Consider the following 18,209-nt stretch of genomic DNA (forward strand, 5'->3'; position numbering starts at 1 on the left):
TGATTATTCTTGTTGTCTATCCAAAATATGTATTTTTGAAGCTCATTATCATTATTAACTCACCTTCACTTCCCACGGAGTCCCTCTCTCCATGGTAATCTTATATTCATATACATTCACTGTCAGTGCACCTGTTCCAAATATGTGATTTTCTCCAAAGCTTCCACTCTCAGCGACAACTGAAAAGTTCCCCAGTTCTAAGTTTTCACTGCAGACTTCAGCCAGAATGTAGGAACATGATCCTTGGAAGGTGTAGCTAAGGCCATCAAAGGAAACAAAGTGACTGTTTCCAGCCCCAAGACAAGTGCCCGTGATCTTCGATTGACAACCGATGACTCCGTTGACCAACGTACACTCTTCATTGGGGCCACAAGGCGCTGCTTGGCACTGAACTTCTCCATTGTCCATGCACTGACATCGGTCATTGCACTGTTCTTCAGAATAAAATGTGTCACCTTTCTTATAGTAGGTGTTATTGAAGTCACAACCACATTCAGAAATGGAAACACAGGTATCTCCACTGAGCACAAAGTTACTGTCACAGTAACATCCTTCAGTACAGGTCTTCCCGCAGTCAGAAACAGAGTTAATGTTTGAACATGTAGTGTGACAACCAGGTCCACAAAGCTCATAGTGACTGTTCGGGGAACAGGATGGGTCTGTAAGACAGAGAAGAGAACATGTGTTTTTTCTCAGCTAGTGGTTTTGACCTTTAAGCTGTCCACGAATTCTGCAATTTGGATGGCCAACGTTTCACCACAATGACCAGCAAATCCAACTAAAGCCTGATTTGGATTACCAAGTCTATCAGACAAATGATCTGGTTGCTTCACCAATGTATGGGTAAATTATAATTATCGCACTTATAAGACTGTTGTTAATAGCAGATGGCTATAATTTTAATGGTTTAAACAGTTTGTAGCATCACTTACCACACTTAGTATATTTCCTCCATTCTTCAATCTCGATCTCATTTTCTTGACACTCTGCAACATATCTGGCGATGGCTCCACAGACCACAGTGTATCGCCCTTGATACTGACAACTATCAAACACGCAGTCAGTGAAATATGATGTTGGGTCAATGGTCCCATAACATTTGCTGAAAGGTCCATCCTTCTTGATGATAATGCCGCAATACGTCTCACTCGAGTACTCTAATGTCTCTTCTTCACTGCACTGGGGACATTCTCCGTGGCATCCTCCTGCACATCCAGGAGTTTCACCCACCTTATACCTGTCTTCAAACTTAATTCCGTCTGCTGTGTCGTCTTTTGGGGTCAAGTCATCACTTGGGTCATTATTGAAGTTTCCACATAGACCACAAAGACTGTCAGCATAGGTATTAGGCACCATGACGCGGGCATAATTATCCCAGTTGTAATTCACTGTAACATCGAAATCAGTCCGGACAAAGGCATGTTCTCCGTTCATAAATGCTTTTATTTTTTTGGAATTCAGTGACCAAGGTATATAATCGACAACTCCATTGACCTAAAAATGTAACATCAGATAATTGTGAGCAAATGTAGAATGATAACCCCAATAAGCCAGGTCAACACGTGTTGCCGTATACGAACACATTGATACCTAACGCCAAAAGATATCCAGCGATTGTTTTACGCTGTTGACAATCACGTAATCACCATAGAAGGCATATGAACTATGACCAATCAATATATTTTGTTCAGATCTTTTACCGACATAATGCAAAAGATTGTATAGTTTACTGTACCCCAAAACTTAAACCAGCTAAAACAACCTGACTTACACAGTCTGCTTATTGACAATACCGCTCACACAAATTATGTGATCACCCACAGACTTATTGAACTATTCCCCTTGTGTCAACACTATTATGGGAATTGGTACATTGTTACATTAGTGCCATGATTTGTTCTATCAAGGAATGGTTAAGGTTGAAGTGCTAATGACATGAATGGTGTAGGAAACAATACATAGAATACTACCTACCAAAATCCTATGTGGATGGTCTCTGGTTAAAGTAATGCTCTGGTTGTATACCTCTAAGGTCACAGACTTTGTATAGGAAACATCTTTGCTACCCCTCTTCTCATTTTGAACCTTGACTTGGAAAGGTATAAGTTTGGGATCCGAGGTGCAAACTCCAGACATTTCATAGATGCAGGTGCCCATGAAGTCGTACTTCTTTCCGTCAAAAGTGGTGTAGTGAGGGTCTCCAGAGCTGACACATGTGGAGTAACTGACCGGATAGCAGCCCCTGATTCCATTCTTTAACATACATACTTCTTTATCTGGGCACTTCTGGTCCGTGCACACTACCACCCCCAACGTGGGGTCACACTTGCAGTGGACGGTACATTTATCATCAGACCAAAACTCCTGGTTGGGCTTGTAATACAGGTTATTATAGAAGCAACCACAGGTTGTGACATCGATACACTTGTCGGCACTGAAAACGTAACCGTCATCACACTGACACGCTTCTACGCAGGGTTCCGTGCACCGGTCTGGAGAGGTTTTGTCACGGCAGGTAGCAGGACAAGCACTGGCACAGTACTCATAATTACTGTTCTCAGAGCAGATCATACCTGGCAAAAGTTGAAATATAAATTACAGTCAATAATTTTTTTCCTTTAACCATAAATGTCTAAGTTTTACTTAACAAATTTATGTATTTCATATGGATTATTAGTAATGCATGTTTACATAATGCACACATTAAATTATTCCGTGTTAACTCTCTATTCTATCATTTGTTCCGTCATTTTTCATATTATGTAATATCTGCTTTTGAGTCTTTGCATCATCTGTATCATTTTATACATCTAGTGCTGAGAAGTTAGCAAATAAAAGTAACTTGTATTGGGTGGCTACATTAAGTACATTAAGGACCTCATTTAGAGTTGGACGCAAAGTCCATTTTAGGCGCTTCCAGCAAAAAAACACTAAGGGATATATTTACTAATCTGTGGGTTTAAAAAAGTGGAGATGTTGGCCATAGCAACCAATCAGATTCTAGCTATCATTTATTTAGTACATTTTACAAAATGACAGCTAGAATCTGATTGGTTGCTATAGGCAACATCTCCACTTTTTCAAACCCGCAGTTTAGTAAATCTAGCCCTAAAACGCATGTGCAGAAAGCACCAAATCCGCCTGCATCATGGACGCAATTAACACTTGTGACAGCTTGCGACTCACTACGAGAGAATGGGAGGAACACGGATTTGTGAAGACGTGACCATGTAAATACATCCTAGTCGCAGTGAGGCGCAGACGCAACACACGCCAAAGCAGGGCAAAAGCTGTGCGGCAGGAATTAGGTGGCACAAGCTTTAGCTAGCTGCAGGAACTGCTCGCAGCTCGATAGGGTATTACGTGTGGGATGTAACTGGGATTGCTTGCCATTCGTAATACCCTACCGAGCTGTGGCACACTCCCTCTCCTACACTTCTTAAACGGACTTTGCGTCCGACTCTAAATGAGGTCCTAAATGTAAAGTATAGGGAATGAGACAGCTAGGTAGCACATTATATTTCCCATACTTTATATGAATTCTGTGTTATAATTAGTTTCATTTACCAACTTACCTCTGCTATTTTACTCTTTTATCCATTAGCAGAAACTAAAGATGTCCATTACACTTAAAGTTCTCCTTTCATAGCTAGATATAACCAAACTATCAAGGTAAAATTTAGAATTTATCAGTTTTTAACCATATGGGGTATCACAAATAAATTTCCAAGCAAACCAGTTTAGTGTTTTTCTTAATCAAACATTATTTTGTATATAGTTGCCTATTTTACTTCATAAACATTGAAGTAAATTTATGTAAATAAGTAAATAAATACATGTTATTTATGTCTTATTTTTGAATCAGAGCTAAAAGATTTTTGAATCAATTGGGCAAAATAAGTACTATTGGCTCAATATCATAGTAACATATTTTGGAGAGCTGAATTTCAGGAGATGTATCTCTTTTGACTCACAGCCCTAGTCCACTGGTTCATACTGGGAGAGGCAGGAAACAGAGAAAGATAAGTCTGTGGTAAAGAGAGAAGATTTTTCTACTTCTGTCGATAAACAAGATGAAACTGGAACAATCCCAGGACTTGATTTGCTTGACGATAATTCAGAAATTGCTATAACCAAAAATGAGTTGACTGATTCTCATAACAAAATTCCACAATATTAACTCACCACATGCTGTAACATTTCTCCAGCCCGGGAGTTCAACGCCTTGCTTTCTACAGGCTGCGGCATAGGCCTCAAAAGCTTGGCAGAGGCCCACCCCATTATGGCTGCAAACATCTTTTACACAATTGTTAAAGAATATGGATGTGCTGACGGTGGCGTGGCACTCATTGAAAGGTCCATTGTCAGCCTCGATGACTCCACAGAACTGCTCTCCTTCATAGAAGGTCTTCTCGGTTTCATTGCATTCCGGACAGTCGCCTTGACAGCTGTCCCAGCAGAAGGCATCATCCTCAATGACTTTCCAGGATTTTGCCCACTTTGTGATCACAGTTAATTGTTCATTGTCAGGTGACATCTTGTCATCACGAGGATTACCGTTAAAATTTCCACAAAGGCCACCAGTGCTTGCAAAATAGTTGCTGGGGATTGTGATATCTACATGCCAGTTATAGTCATAGGAGACCTGAAGGCCAAAGTCAGTTTTCAGGACAGCATAAACTCCGCTGTATGTTACAGTGATTTTGCCATTTAGCAAACTCAGAGGGAGGTTTGCAGTTTCATCATTTACCTAGAAATTAAAGAAGAAATGATTCATGTTAGGAATACAAGGTAAATTTGTCGTGTGATTTGCCATGAAAAAGGCATTCTACCATAGCCCACATTGTTGTCAAGTGCTATTATGAATGTTAAATAAGCCAATTATTAATTATCTTTCGATAACTTCCAGAAAATAAACATCATGCTTGTAAACTCCATTTATATAACGCAAATCACATGAGTTGCGTTACAATATTTTCCCACTATTACCAATGACCTTGACCATTCGTCAGCACTGCATGGACAAATATATATTTTTAGTATACAAACATTTTATTTTTGTTTTTCCCTGTAAAGATATGATTTGATTTTATTACAGTAAATATCTGTTTATGACAGTTCATTGTAAATCAATCTAGTTGTGCTAGTGAGCAAAAATAGACCTGATCGAGTACTTAATGAAGCCCTGTGATCTCACTTCATTGACATCACATGATTTCCTGTTAAAAAGAAGGGACAATACATAGCATTTATTTTGACCGATATGCGTTGCGACCTATCTTAAAGGAAACAAATAACATAGTTTCTGCCACCAATTCTTGATTCACTTAGCTGTTGGTGACAGACAAGACTTTTAGGGCCTAATTCATTATGGACAGTAATGCAAAGAAAGGAATAATTTTGCACCTTGACAAAGCTTTGTTGCATTGGAGGAGGAAGGTAAATGTAAAATGTGGGGACAGATTCATAGTTATGATAGGGCATGTTCTAGATCTACTTTAAATTTCAATATAAAAATAAAGCTATCAAGCACTTGTGTACTACATGAAAAAACAGCCAGTATTTCACTTATGTGAAAAATAATAATCTAATTTGTACCCCTCGCATTGTAACATGGTTTGTCCTGGAGAAAATGTTAATGCAGATGACATCTAGGCAGCCTGTGCAGTCTCATTTTAATGGTTGGAAACATGTTAAAGAATGTTAATTGATAAATAAATAAGACTATTTCTTGTAAACACAATTTAACAATACAAATAAGTAACAATTCTGCATGGCAAATGGTATTTTTTTGGACGTATGCTTAAACAAAATAAAAAAAAATACTTTCTTCATCATCATTTATTACAGAATAGCAGTTACTCACCCGAACTTGTCCGACTTCATCTTTCAGGATAGAAACGTTAAAGTTATAAACAAAGACATTGACCAATCTGACAGAAGAGGATGTTGGACTTCCTCTATTATCATTCTTTTCCTCAATTCGGAAATACTCCAACGTTGTATCAGAACCAATGTACGCAGCCAGAATATAAGTGCAGGTGCCATGGAAGTCAAAGTTATAGCCATCAAAGGTTGTGAAGTGAGGATCTCCCCATGCGGTGCAAGAACTTGTAAAGTCAGGTACACAAACTGGACTTCCATCAATATTTTCACAATGCTCTTTATTCCTGCATGTTATTGGCTTACATGGATCTAGAAAACAAATCAAGGTCAACCAAAATTAAATAACTTAATTATAATTTATGGTAGTGGGGGGCTAAAATCCCAAATCCACTTGTTTCCTAAAATTGTAGAAAGGGGGTCTTTGAAGTGGTGCTTCCGTTTTGTTTACTATGAACCAGGAAAAAGTAGGAGCAGATCCGATGCAGTTCCCAAAACCTGTATTGAGGTGCGCTCCTATAAGTGTGATAGTGAACAAATACCAGGGGTGGAACATTGCATTGCTAAACACCATAGAATATTTCAGTAGTGGCCTGAATAGAGCAGAGTAAGGGTCTCTTCTGGGCATGCGGTGGTCTGGACTGTTGTATACTCGGAAGAGGGCTCCGCTCTATTGTATGAGGTATGGGGAATAAGTAGGGCCTTGGAAGGGAGTGCAAAGCAATATGGCCAAGCACCCCTCACCTCCGGTGCTCATATGCAATATGTAGCACTTAACCTCATGCATCTAACTCCCATTGTCCCATAGATTGTAAGCTCGCGAGCAGGGCCCTCTTACCTCTCTGTATGTATCACCCAGTATTGTTTTATCACTGTGTTTGCTCATAATTGTAAAGCGCTATGAAATATGCTGGCGCTATATAAATAAATGATGATGGTAGAGGCCACACCCCCTATACTTCCACCCCTGAAAAACACTGTAACTCTGCAAAATTGTAAAGCTTCTTATGTCCACATGACTTTTGTAAATGATCTTTAGGGAGAGATATTTGTGAATCCCGGTGGAAAGTAAAAATATGGCTTTGAACTCAATAAAGCACGAGATACCAAGGGGTAAATGTATCAAGCTTCAGGTTTGAAAAAGTGGAGATGTTGCCTATAGTAACCAATCAGATTCTAGATGTAACTTTGTAGAATGCACTAAATAAATGATAACGAGAATCTGCTTGGTTGCTATAGGCAACATCTCCACTTTATCAGACCAACAGCTTGAGAAATTTACCCCCAAATGACATTTCTCTTGCCCAGTTATCAACATTTTATTAAACATTTAATTAGCTATTACCACCAACAAACACCCTTTTTCATCACATCAGATTTCATAATTCTTTTCATAAATGTCGTTTGTAATGAATTCTACTCCTTTAATCAATAAAAAAAATTGCTTTCCTTAATGTGGAGCAGCTAAGTTAATAAATAACAATAATTCTTTAAAAATATAGAAAAATCATTACCCCCCGTTTGGAAAAAAATAGGTTATCATCGCTACCCTCAGCCTTCTATGCTACCCAAGATACAGTCCGCAGAAAAAGATTATCCAGGTCGATATATGTGTAATTAGGGAAGCAACTACAAGAAACAGATACAGATAATATGTATTTATGCTATAGTCTGTATATAGTGTCAACCACATCTTGCATATTGGACTCTTTGCGCTTATATAGGCCAATCGAGTGAAGCAAGGGGTGTGCACGCACAATAAAGGCGTATTCAAGTAACTGCGACTGATGTAGACCTGGACGTAGATGCAGCTACACCTGTTGCGGTGTTGCGGATTCTTTACCCCTGGTGTAAGTTATGAGCTGATAATAATGACCATCAGCTGAGTTGCATCATATTCAACATTTTCAGTACAATGCGTCATTTTTTATGTGCAACTTACTCCTGCATTTAAGATCGAAATTGCGTCCAACTGTAAATGTAGTAAGACTTTAGTGGTATTTGTACTAAAGTGTTGTTACACATGCACAGCCAGTATTAAGTGTGCTTACCCTTATTAACACATTGAACTTTTCCATCTAGGACCCTGCAAATTTCATCGGGGGTACAGCTGTAGGGTTGGCAGTCCATCGTGTAATGAGAATTACAAGTGCACACCTGGCTGCAGTCCTCTGAAATGACTGTTTCATTTGTCTACCAAAAAGAAAAAAACAAAAGTAATTGATATAGATATCTACTGTGCTTATACAACAGGAATATATTTCAAAATTAAACAAAAAGGTACATTATAGTGACAAATATATGAGTATATACAATAAAATATAAACCACAAACACAGTTTTCTCAATATGCAACCGTAAAAAGTCCACACTTTGGTGACATAATGAAGTTAAATCAGAGCTGCTTTACTTGTTACTGTCTAAAAGTAGGAAGACTTTTTCTCAATCAATCATAGTTATGCATGAATAGATAATGCCATAGCAAAAAGTGTTTAAAAACTCAATACATTTTATGATTTTGGATGTAATATGTCTTTTGATCCTGTGTCAATGGGTTAATTTATTTTGCCCGTGAGCCTATTTACCGTATAAAATGTTGCATTCAAGCTGCATCGGTTGCAAAAGTCGGGGGTCACACACTGAGCGTTTTGGAAGAAATAACCAGAATCACACTGGCAGCCTTCTGAGCAGGTTGTTGGGCACCTGGCGATGTCATAGAGAGAGGAGCAGCTGGTGGAGCAGACATCTGCGCAAAACTCATAATGACTGTGTTCCTCCGAGCAGGTGTATGCTAGAATTTCAGAATGGAAACTTATTAGAGTAGAACATAGAAATCTGCTATTTAATATATGCTAAAACACCTTCCAAACCCAAAATATATCTACACGATATACAATATAAAACGTAAGTAATAGTCAAGTTGTATATTGGATTAAATTATATTTGTCAACAGAAGGCAGTTTGGTAAAAAGGTTGGTTAGCTTCCTTGCATATCTAGGATTGCATATTCTAACAGTGATCCACACAATGAGTTAATGCCATGTTTATATAACTTTTCATCACTAGTTTGTGATACTATCTTTGATTGGATATTCCATATATGATCCACTCCAAAACTGGATATAAATTATGTTCCCTGTCCAGGATTGGATGAGCCATTTGATGGTGTGAAACAGCCATTGGTCTGGAAGTCTTTTACCTTGGTCACTGAGGAATTGGTGTTTCTTATTCTGTATTGAATAACTAAATTATGGTTTATTGAGAACCGGTCAGTGACCTATACTTCTTGCATATATATCTACTTGAGAAGCAGCCATGGAATTATGTACAACCGGCTGATTAATACGAGTTAATATTTTGGATACATGTGAAGGCCTAACTTGTATCGTATTCTAGCAATGAACAACCGCGAAAAATATAATACTTACGGCAAAAACTTGGTGACCTCCATGGCTTCATAATCACATTAGCACCTTGACAAACTTTGACATAACTTTGAAGGATGGGACAAAGCTCTCCAGTCTTTGAACACAGAATATTAACACAGCTATTTAGATACACAGTAGGATCAACGGTACTGTGACAGGGTGCGAATGGGCCGCTTGGGGCAGTAAGAATACCACAGAATTTTTCCCCAGCGTATATTTTTTGTATAGATTTGGGGCAGTCGGGGCATGTTTGGTTCCCTACATTACAGACTTCCTTTGTAATGCAGAACTCATCTGAATCGATCCAAGATTCGGCAAACGATACAACGTCATCGTCATACGGACTAAATTCATCTTTGATGTCATCGTTGTAGTTTCCACATAGACCACATGTCTGGTTGTGATAGTTCCCGGGCACAGTGATATGAATGGCGTTGTCAGACGTTATGATTAAGCCAAAGTCGGTTTTAAGGACAATTCCTCCACCTTGATAGTCGGCCCTCAGCCTACCGGCTTCCAGTTCGAAAGGGAGATTTCGAAGTATGTCATTTACCTATATGAAGAATGTTATAAATAATGTAAATTAAACATATATTTCTATATTTCATATTGATAAAACATAATGTTACTGTGTATTTTGCTGCTTGATTATAAAATAATATAAATAAGACTGGATAAGACTGTAATATTTTGCCACTATATAGTCAGATTTTAATGTTTTTCATTCACATCCAAATTATGTAAATCTGGTTCAATTCTGAATTTATGTTCTTCTTAAAGGGGCTCATGCATGAGCTGTATTGCTTTATTTATTGAGATTGACCAGAGGCTCAAAAGTAGCGGAGAAAGGAAGTTTATAGGCTTGGAATCAGTGTACCTGCCCCGATAGAGAGACACAATTGTGATCAACTTGGTAATGCTCATATCCATTCATGTTATGCCCTCTTTGCCCAGGTATAACTCACTGCTCCTGTAGTTCCTGTAAATTCTCAATCAATATTTTGATTCGGCTGGGGATATCCCTTTAATTACTTTGTATAAATTGAATATCAGTGCTACCCAAATATTACACAGACAAGGACGCACTTATCATATAATAATGTGCTTGTGGGTTGAATACTGCTAAAAAATATATGTATGTAAAATTGTTGTCAGAGAAGTTGAGGGAAGCCAAAAAGCCTTGGAGGGCTGCATTTGATCCGAAAGCCGCCCCCAGATGGACAGACCTGATGTATAATGTTGCTAAAACTTAGGTTTGCAAAGAGATGGTCATTGGGATCCACCCCAACTGGCATTGTGACTAATATTTTGGGCCCAACCCAGAGGTTATGAAATACAGAATAAGAAGATAATTGTAAGTACTCTGATCCTAATTTGCATCTGGACTGCAGTACCTCTATGCTACCAGAGGTGCTGCTGTTTTGCCATTGGACATTTCCACCTTGCCTGCAGGCATTAAACCTCCTTCCCTGATCATTACCTGCACCTGCTCCACTGCTTTACATACCCGCCCCAATCATTGCTCATTGCAGTAACTACCAATACTTTCTGTTGTATTCATACTGGGAGCCTTAACAATATCAGGGTACAATCTGTGTCATGTTCTCCCCAGTTTGCATGGGTTTCCTCCAAGTGTCAAGGTTTTCTCCTACAGTCCAAACAATAATGGCCAGGGCCACCTTAACAACTTTATGGGCCCCCGGGCAATGCAGTGTACCGGGCCCCTAAAATATATATATATATATATATATATATATATATATATATATAGGGGCCCCCTTAACTTACCTTAAGTCCGATCCTCTTCTTTTTTCTGCGCCGCTGAGTCTCTTCTGCCCTCTTCCGTGCTGTGGTTGCAGTGAATGCTGGGCGCCACGCCTAGCATTTACTGCGAGCACAGCACGGAAGAGGGGACCAGGGAGGGAGCCGGATCACCGCTGATGTGACCGCAAGGTAAGTAATTTAATTTAGAATTCGGACGGGCCCCCCTTGCCTGCAGGGCCCCCGGGCACCTTCCCATCGTGCCCAATGGAAGAGACGGCCCTGATAATGGCTTGCGGTAAAATTGACCCTAGTAAGTATATCTGTGTTTATGTGGTAGAGAATTTAGACTGTGTGCTCCACTGATTCAAGGAGCCTACAGATGATTAAACATTCTTAGTGAAAGGCTATATAAGTAAAGGATAATAATAATAATAAGTAACATGCATTTACTTTGAGTAAAAAGATTACAAATGTTCTTAAAAGCTGAGAAAAATAATACAGGACATTATCTTACTTTGATTGTGTTTTGTGGTCCTTGGAAAATAGCGATGGTATAATTGTAGACCTCCAGCCAAATATTCTTATTGGCTGACACATCGTTTTCGAGATTGCTCATTTGGACAAGAAATGGAGTCAACTTGGATCCCTCGGTTAGACAGGTCATCGCCAATATATAAGAACAGTTTCCACTGAAGTCATACCCAAAATTATCAAACGTATTGTAGCTTGTTTTTCCAATTGCCGAGCACACGGAGGTCCCCACAGGGTTACAGCTTTGTATCCCATTCACGACACTACACTCTTCGTAGGGACCACAAGAATCAGGCACACAGCTAACGGCCCCACCACCGGTGCATGAACATTTCTTCTCACAAGTGTTTTCTGGGTAGAAGATGTCACCAGGTTTGAAATATTGACCATTGTACAGACAGCCACATTGGGACAAAGGAACGCACTCGCTACCACTACGAACGTAGCCGCTCGCACACTCACAACCTTCATTGCACCCAGCATTGCACTTTGAGGACATCGTCATGGAGAGACAGGTGGAAGGGCAGCCACTGGCACATATGTTGTACTTGCTGTTCAGAGGACAGGAGATTGCTGCGAAAAAGACAGAAATTTAGAATTTACATTGAAATGAATAATTAAACTTTTAGTATTTCTCAATCTTAAAATATACGGATGGAGTGGCTTTTCAAGGTAGAGGTGTCATTGGAAGTGTCACGTTATAATGAGTAGAGATGCTCAAAAGTGTTTTTGAACTGGTTTGTCAAACTGGTTCTAAAGTTTTAGATAAGTTCTCAAACTTTAGATCCATCTAAAAACTTGAGCGTAACTTGAGTAAGGTGAACAGGTTTGAATGTGTTCAGGCTTGTTTAAACATGTTTGATCTTAATGGCTACATTGTATAGTATTTGTAATGGTGTTTCTCTGCAAACAACAAACTCTGAACTCAAATATAGTCATTTTTTGCTGTTAAAATGAATGAAAACCGGTTGAAAATAATTTAAAATGTAGCCATTGGAGCTGGCAACTTTATATAGTTTAATTTAGTGTCATTAAGAACTATAAATTTTGAACGCGTATCGTCACCACAAATGCAAAATATAAAGTTCGAACTGAGAACGCGGGTGGTGAACAGTAACTAATCATCTACAGCAGTCGAACAAGGTGAAACTGGTCGTTTGTAAAACGAGCAAGTTTGCGGCCCTCGAACTTGCCCAGTTTGATCAACTTACGAACCAATTTGAATTATTCAGTCATCTCTAATTATAGTCACTAATCTCTGAAGAAACAACTGTAAAAAATAAAATGATGCAGTGGGGCACTAGTTATTGATTAAAGAGGTAAAAGAAAAAATCATGGATTTAACAGAACCATTATGCAAAAAATAATTACTATATTATATTTTATTTTTAATAACTAATGAGGTTTTAATCATAAAAATATTTAAATATCAATACAATGAGATCATTTTCTTCTAATTTAGCTTTTAGGAGTTATTTTTAACTGTGTACTTAGAGCAGTTGTATAAAGCAGCGGTTATTCTTAAAGATTTTTCTTCCTTTTTATTGACTTAAGTACAAGTTAGGAATAAATATAACAAAGTAATAAGGGACTCAGAGAACACTGACACCTTTGAATTCACTGTTTATTCATCCCCTTCCCTGGCTCTGAACCTGGCTGCAATTTGATCTTAAAGTATTGATCTTAAAGTAACTGTACGCAGTAACTTTCCCCGTCCCCCTTTGTCATTTTCTAAATCAAAAATATCATATTCTATGATGTGACAACACAATAATATAAAGCCCAGGGCCACTATCAGAAGCGTGGAGGCGATAGAGCTGTAAGGGGCTTGGACAGACTAGGGGGCTTGAACAGACCCTACCAGCTCCCTGAACCTGAAAGCCATGACTCTCATCCAATGATCTGATGGCTCCCAGTCTCTGATTGGATGGGAGCGAGCACCGCTCTGAGGTGACATCATTACTGCAGTACCCAGTCTAGGAACCACCACATTGCGTCAAGAACAAGGTAAGTTCATTGGAGGCATGTACTGAAATGAGGGAGGGGGCATTTAATGTGATGAGGGAGGGGGGCACATACTGTGCAGAGGAACTGAGCATGTACGGTGAAGAGGGAGGGGGGGGATTCATTTGTACTAGGCCCCACACTTTCTGATGGCAGCCCTGATAGAGAATACATAGAATGTGATCAATGTTGGAACAGAGCTGTTAGGTAAGAAACAAGGGTAAAGTTACACCAAAGGTTGGGTAAAAAAAATAAAGTTCACTAGGCAAGGCACCAAGGACATTAACGATCATGTTCCCAAGTGGTTAGTCTACCATCGTAACGGATAAATGTTAAATATAATATAAGTGAATCTATTTAGCTAAAATGTCTTTATCCAGTGGTAATGGTATTGGACTAATTATAACTGAGGTTCCTCTGTCCTTCATGAGCCTATAGGACCATGATATTAATGTCTGTTTGCAAACCCGCTTATAAAGAGTGTAGGCATTTATCACAATTATACTTACGACAAACTATGTCAGACCTCCACTCATAGAGAAGAGCTCCAGCTTCTTGACAGGAAGCAGTGTAACCAGTCAACAATCGGCATATAAGATCCTGCCTTTCTCCATATATGCACATATCATAAACGCAGTCCTGGAAGTAAGGATTGGGATCAATTTTGGCGTGGCAGTTTCTAAAAGGACCTTTCTTGTCCAGCACCATTCCACACTCCTTCAGGTTTTTCTTCTGTTCCCCTTCTAAAGCTAGGAGATTAGTGCAGTTACTTTCCTTGACGATTTTGCAAGCATCGGCATTTTCACCTTCTCTCCAACTATGACCGAAAAGCGAAATGTTAGCCTGAAAAATGCCGTCCCTGTTAATCAAGTCATCTTTTGAATTGTTGTTGAAGTTGCCGCAGAGACCACACACGGATCCAAAATAAGTAGAGGGGAGGGTAACTCCGACTCGTGCCTCCCAGTCAAAGGTCACGCGGATCCCAGTGTTGGTCTGAATTACGCACTGTCTCCCGGACTGGTATATATCAATATTGCCAAGTTTTGGCCTCAATGCCAATGGTAGGTTGGATTTTATTCCATCCACCTGTAAGGAGAACATACATAATTAAATATCATATCAAACTTAAATGTGTAAATCTTACAATATTATCTTCAAAGCTCAATTCCATAGGTAAACAGAATGAACAATGCATTCCTGTAGAGTCCACACTCCATACAATTGGTTACACATTCAGAACCATTTTTTACTCTGAATCATAATTCTCTATATTCTTTAAGAAATAATTGGTTGTTTTATACTGATATATTTGAAACAAATTGATACAACAAAACATATTCTAATAGAATGTTTTTTCTAATAAATGCTCCTTAAAAATTGTTTGGTCTGTTGTGCAATGCAAATATGGTCTACATCTAATACCTCCCTAACTACCTTATCTAAACAATACCCAATATGTTTTATCATATCGTTATTATCATCAGCTATGAAATTTTTCATTTGTCCTGCCATTGTAACCATGGAGCCATTTGTGCTTCGTCTAAGATTTAAATTCAACCCTAACAGATACGTTTTAAAACTTAACACTTCCCTCAGTGTGACTGCAAATTATTTCATTTTAACCACCTTTGTTTCTCTGTAATAATCATTTTTATGAATGTTTATGTTATTACTAATGTACAAGAGCCGCTTTGTAGAAAGACCCCAAAATCCTATTGTAGCAAAATTGTATGATAGTACCTGTCTCTATGTTTCCTCATCTTAGCTATTTTTTAAATGTATTATACTTTCTTTTTTCTTAAGCTGGTGGTTTTATTCAGCCATGCGCCTAATTCATACTCCTTCTGTCTACTGAACACCTCTCATAAACCAATGAGAATGTTTGCACCCCACAAATGCTGCCATCTTGGTCTGCAACTCAGTGCACTTCCCCATAAACCTGGGAGCAATCGTGGGTGGAGCGTTGCAAAAGATTGATTACGCTGAAGACTTGCACTTTGCAGTTCGTAATTGACTCGTAATGGTTTTTTTTTTTCAGATTTTCGTTAGATGTATAATATGGGCTTTGCCTTACAGTAGATTTTCACATTTACTAAAAATTGGAACTCACCAAAACAAGAGCTGGATATTCTCTGAGGACCTGGATTTCTTTCTCAAAGATCTTGAATGTTACGGCAGTGGTATACGAGACAACCAGACTTCCTTGATTCTCATTGCGAACAATGACTTGGAAATCTTGCAAATTATTTTTCGGTTTACAGAGACCAGAGAGAAGATACTGGCAAGCTCCTTGAAAGTCATAATGAAAGTCATCAAAACTAATGTAGTGAGGGTCTCCAGAAGCTGAACATGTGCTGTAGGTGGTTGCATAACAGTTTTGTATACCATCATTGACCAAACACCGTTCTCCTTTTGCACAATTGGTGACGTTACATTCAACTTTGTGAGTGTCTGGATTGCAGATACACTTCTTCTTGCAAAGAGCATCATCCCAGAATGAGGCACCTGGACTTAATGAAAGCCCTTGATAAATGCAGCCACAGTTCTCTTTAGGCTGACATCTCCCTTCAATCATTACATAACCTGAAATACACTCACAGGTTTCTATAGGGGGCTGAGAGCATTTGGATGGAGCTTGTGGGTCTTGGCAGGTGGCAGGGCAAGCACTACCTCTTTCGTTATAAGTGCTGTTACCGGGGCATTCCATAGCTGATAAAAAAAATCAGAATTATTACTAAATGACCAATTATTTTATTTCACATATATCCCCCTCCCCTTCCTCAACCTCCCTATATATCCTTGTTTTCACAGAACAATCCTTATCTCAACAGAAAATTAATAGAGCAAAGTGGAAGTGTCAGAGGAGAGAGAAAGGTCTATTGGTGAAGATGGGGAGAGGACAAGAAAACAATTAAAAGGGAACAAATGAATTGGAGCCAATGCAAACAATGATTAATATGTTTAGGTCAATATGTATCCTCTCCCACCTTTCCCGCTTCTCCTCTGCATAAATCCCTTCATTGGCTCCCTATCCATTTCAGAATTCAGTTCAAGCCCTTACCAACACTTCTCTCCCTTACATCTCTGACCTTGTCTCGATTTACATACCTACCCAGCCACTCAGCTCCGCCTCTGACCGCCACCTAAATTGTCCTCTCATTACCTCCTCCCATGCTCACCTCCAAGACTTCAGTCATGCTGCCCCTAATCTTTGGAGCATCCTACCCCGTCTCACTCGACTCTACCCCAACCTTCAGTCCTTCAAAAGCTCACTCAAAACTCACCTTTTCAAGCTCTTCTATCCTACCATCTCCTAACCATTCTATCCATCACCTCCTCTACCTCGTCTGCCATCTCCATTTTTCTAACAGTTGGTCCTACTGTCTCTCAACACCCCTCCCTTTAGAATGTAAGCCCTCGCGGGCAGGGTCCTCTGTACCAATTGCGCCACGTCTGTCTACTGTCCTTTGTACATCCTGTCACGTCTTTTGCTGAACTCTGTGTGAGTCTCCATAGCAGTACTCATACTCATCTGCGCTACATACATGTATTACCTCATCTACTTGCTTCTGTAACCGGCGCTACGGAATCCGTGGCACCTTATAAATAAATAATAATATTAATAATAATAGGTTGCTAAAATGATGAATGCTTCCTTATTGGCTCTTAATATGCCTATATTTTCCTTGTTCCCCAGTCACCCAAGATCCCAGGTTTGGAAGACCCAAATCACCTTCTCCGCTTCTGGAGACCCTCAAGGTGACACTATCACAGAGAAGACATTTTTATTTTACTTACGACATTCTGTTGCATTCCTCCAATCGCCAACTTGTATACCCTCTCTAGCGCACGCATCACTGTAAGCTTTCAATGCCTGACACAAGATCTGTTTGAAGCCATCATTGAGACACAGGTCATAGGCACAGTTGTCCTTATATATATCAGGGGTAATCTTTTCATGACACACTTTAAAAGGTCCAGTACTGCTGGTGAGGATGCCACAATTTTCACTATTTCCATACAGTATCTTTTGTTTAACGGTGCAACTCACGCACGCTCCATTGCAATCGTCCCAGCAAGATGCATCACTGTTGTCTTTTACTTTCCAAAGTTTACCGTAGTCTATAGCACTTAGAGCCACGTTTCCATTATTGAGGTCATCTTGTGGTTTGTCATTATAATTGCCGCAGAGACCACAAACACTGTTGTAGTAGCTGCTGGAAATAGTGATTTTCAGGAGGATGTCCCAGTCGTACAGAACTTTGAGTTTAAAATCTGTCAGTAGAATGAAAGAAGTCCCACTTTGGGATATTGTCAGATTCCCATTTAACAGTTGGACCGGAAGCTGAGCCTTTTGATTATTCACCTAATATAATAATAGAAAATACATTTTATATGGGGGATAAAATCGATATGGTTGTTGCAACTTTTTATTTCCGGAAAGTTGAGCTGCAGTAATGTAATAGTCACTTAGACCAAAATGCTGTCAAGATGAACAAAACCAATAAGCTAAGACTGCAACCCCATCATCATCATCATTTATTTATATAGCACCACTAATTCCGCAGCGCTGTACAGAGAACTCACTCACATTAGTCCC

At 39.2% G+C, this 18,209-nt stretch overlaps 1 protein-coding gene across 1 annotated transcript in view; it reads right to left on the reverse strand.

Annotated features, from left to right (window-relative positions):
• LOC142107573 (IgGFc-binding protein-like) overlaps nt 1-18,209 on the reverse strand; it is a 34,118-nt gene that overhangs the window by 6,311 nt on the left and 9,598 nt on the right. The window contains exons 5-16 of the mRNA XM_075191073.1: nt 17,408-17,975; nt 15,720-16,318; nt 14,119-14,695; nt 11,589-12,178; nt 9,311-9,863; nt 8,468-8,673; nt 7,935-8,076; nt 5,867-6,195; nt 4,186-4,750; nt 1,975-2,573; nt 933-1,494; nt 64-659 (exon numbers count right to left, since the gene is read on the reverse strand). Of these exons, the coding sequence (XP_075047174.1) occupies nt 64-659; nt 933-1,494; nt 1,975-2,573; nt 4,186-4,750; nt 5,867-6,195; nt 7,935-8,076; nt 8,468-8,673; nt 9,311-9,863; nt 11,589-12,178; nt 14,119-14,695; nt 15,720-16,318; nt 17,408-17,975 (5,886 nt within the window). The remainder of the gene's footprint in view (nt 1-63; nt 660-932; nt 1,495-1,974; nt 2,574-4,185; nt 4,751-5,866; nt 6,196-7,934; nt 8,077-8,467; nt 8,674-9,310; nt 9,864-11,588; nt 12,179-14,118; nt 14,696-15,719; nt 16,319-17,407; nt 17,976-18,209) is intronic.

The sequence above is a fragment of the Mixophyes fleayi genome, chromosome 11 (assembly GCF_038048845.1).
Source record: "Mixophyes fleayi isolate aMixFle1 chromosome 11, aMixFle1.hap1, whole genome shotgun sequence".
NCBI lineage: Eukaryota > Metazoa > Chordata > Amphibia > Anura > Limnodynastidae > Mixophyes > Mixophyes fleayi.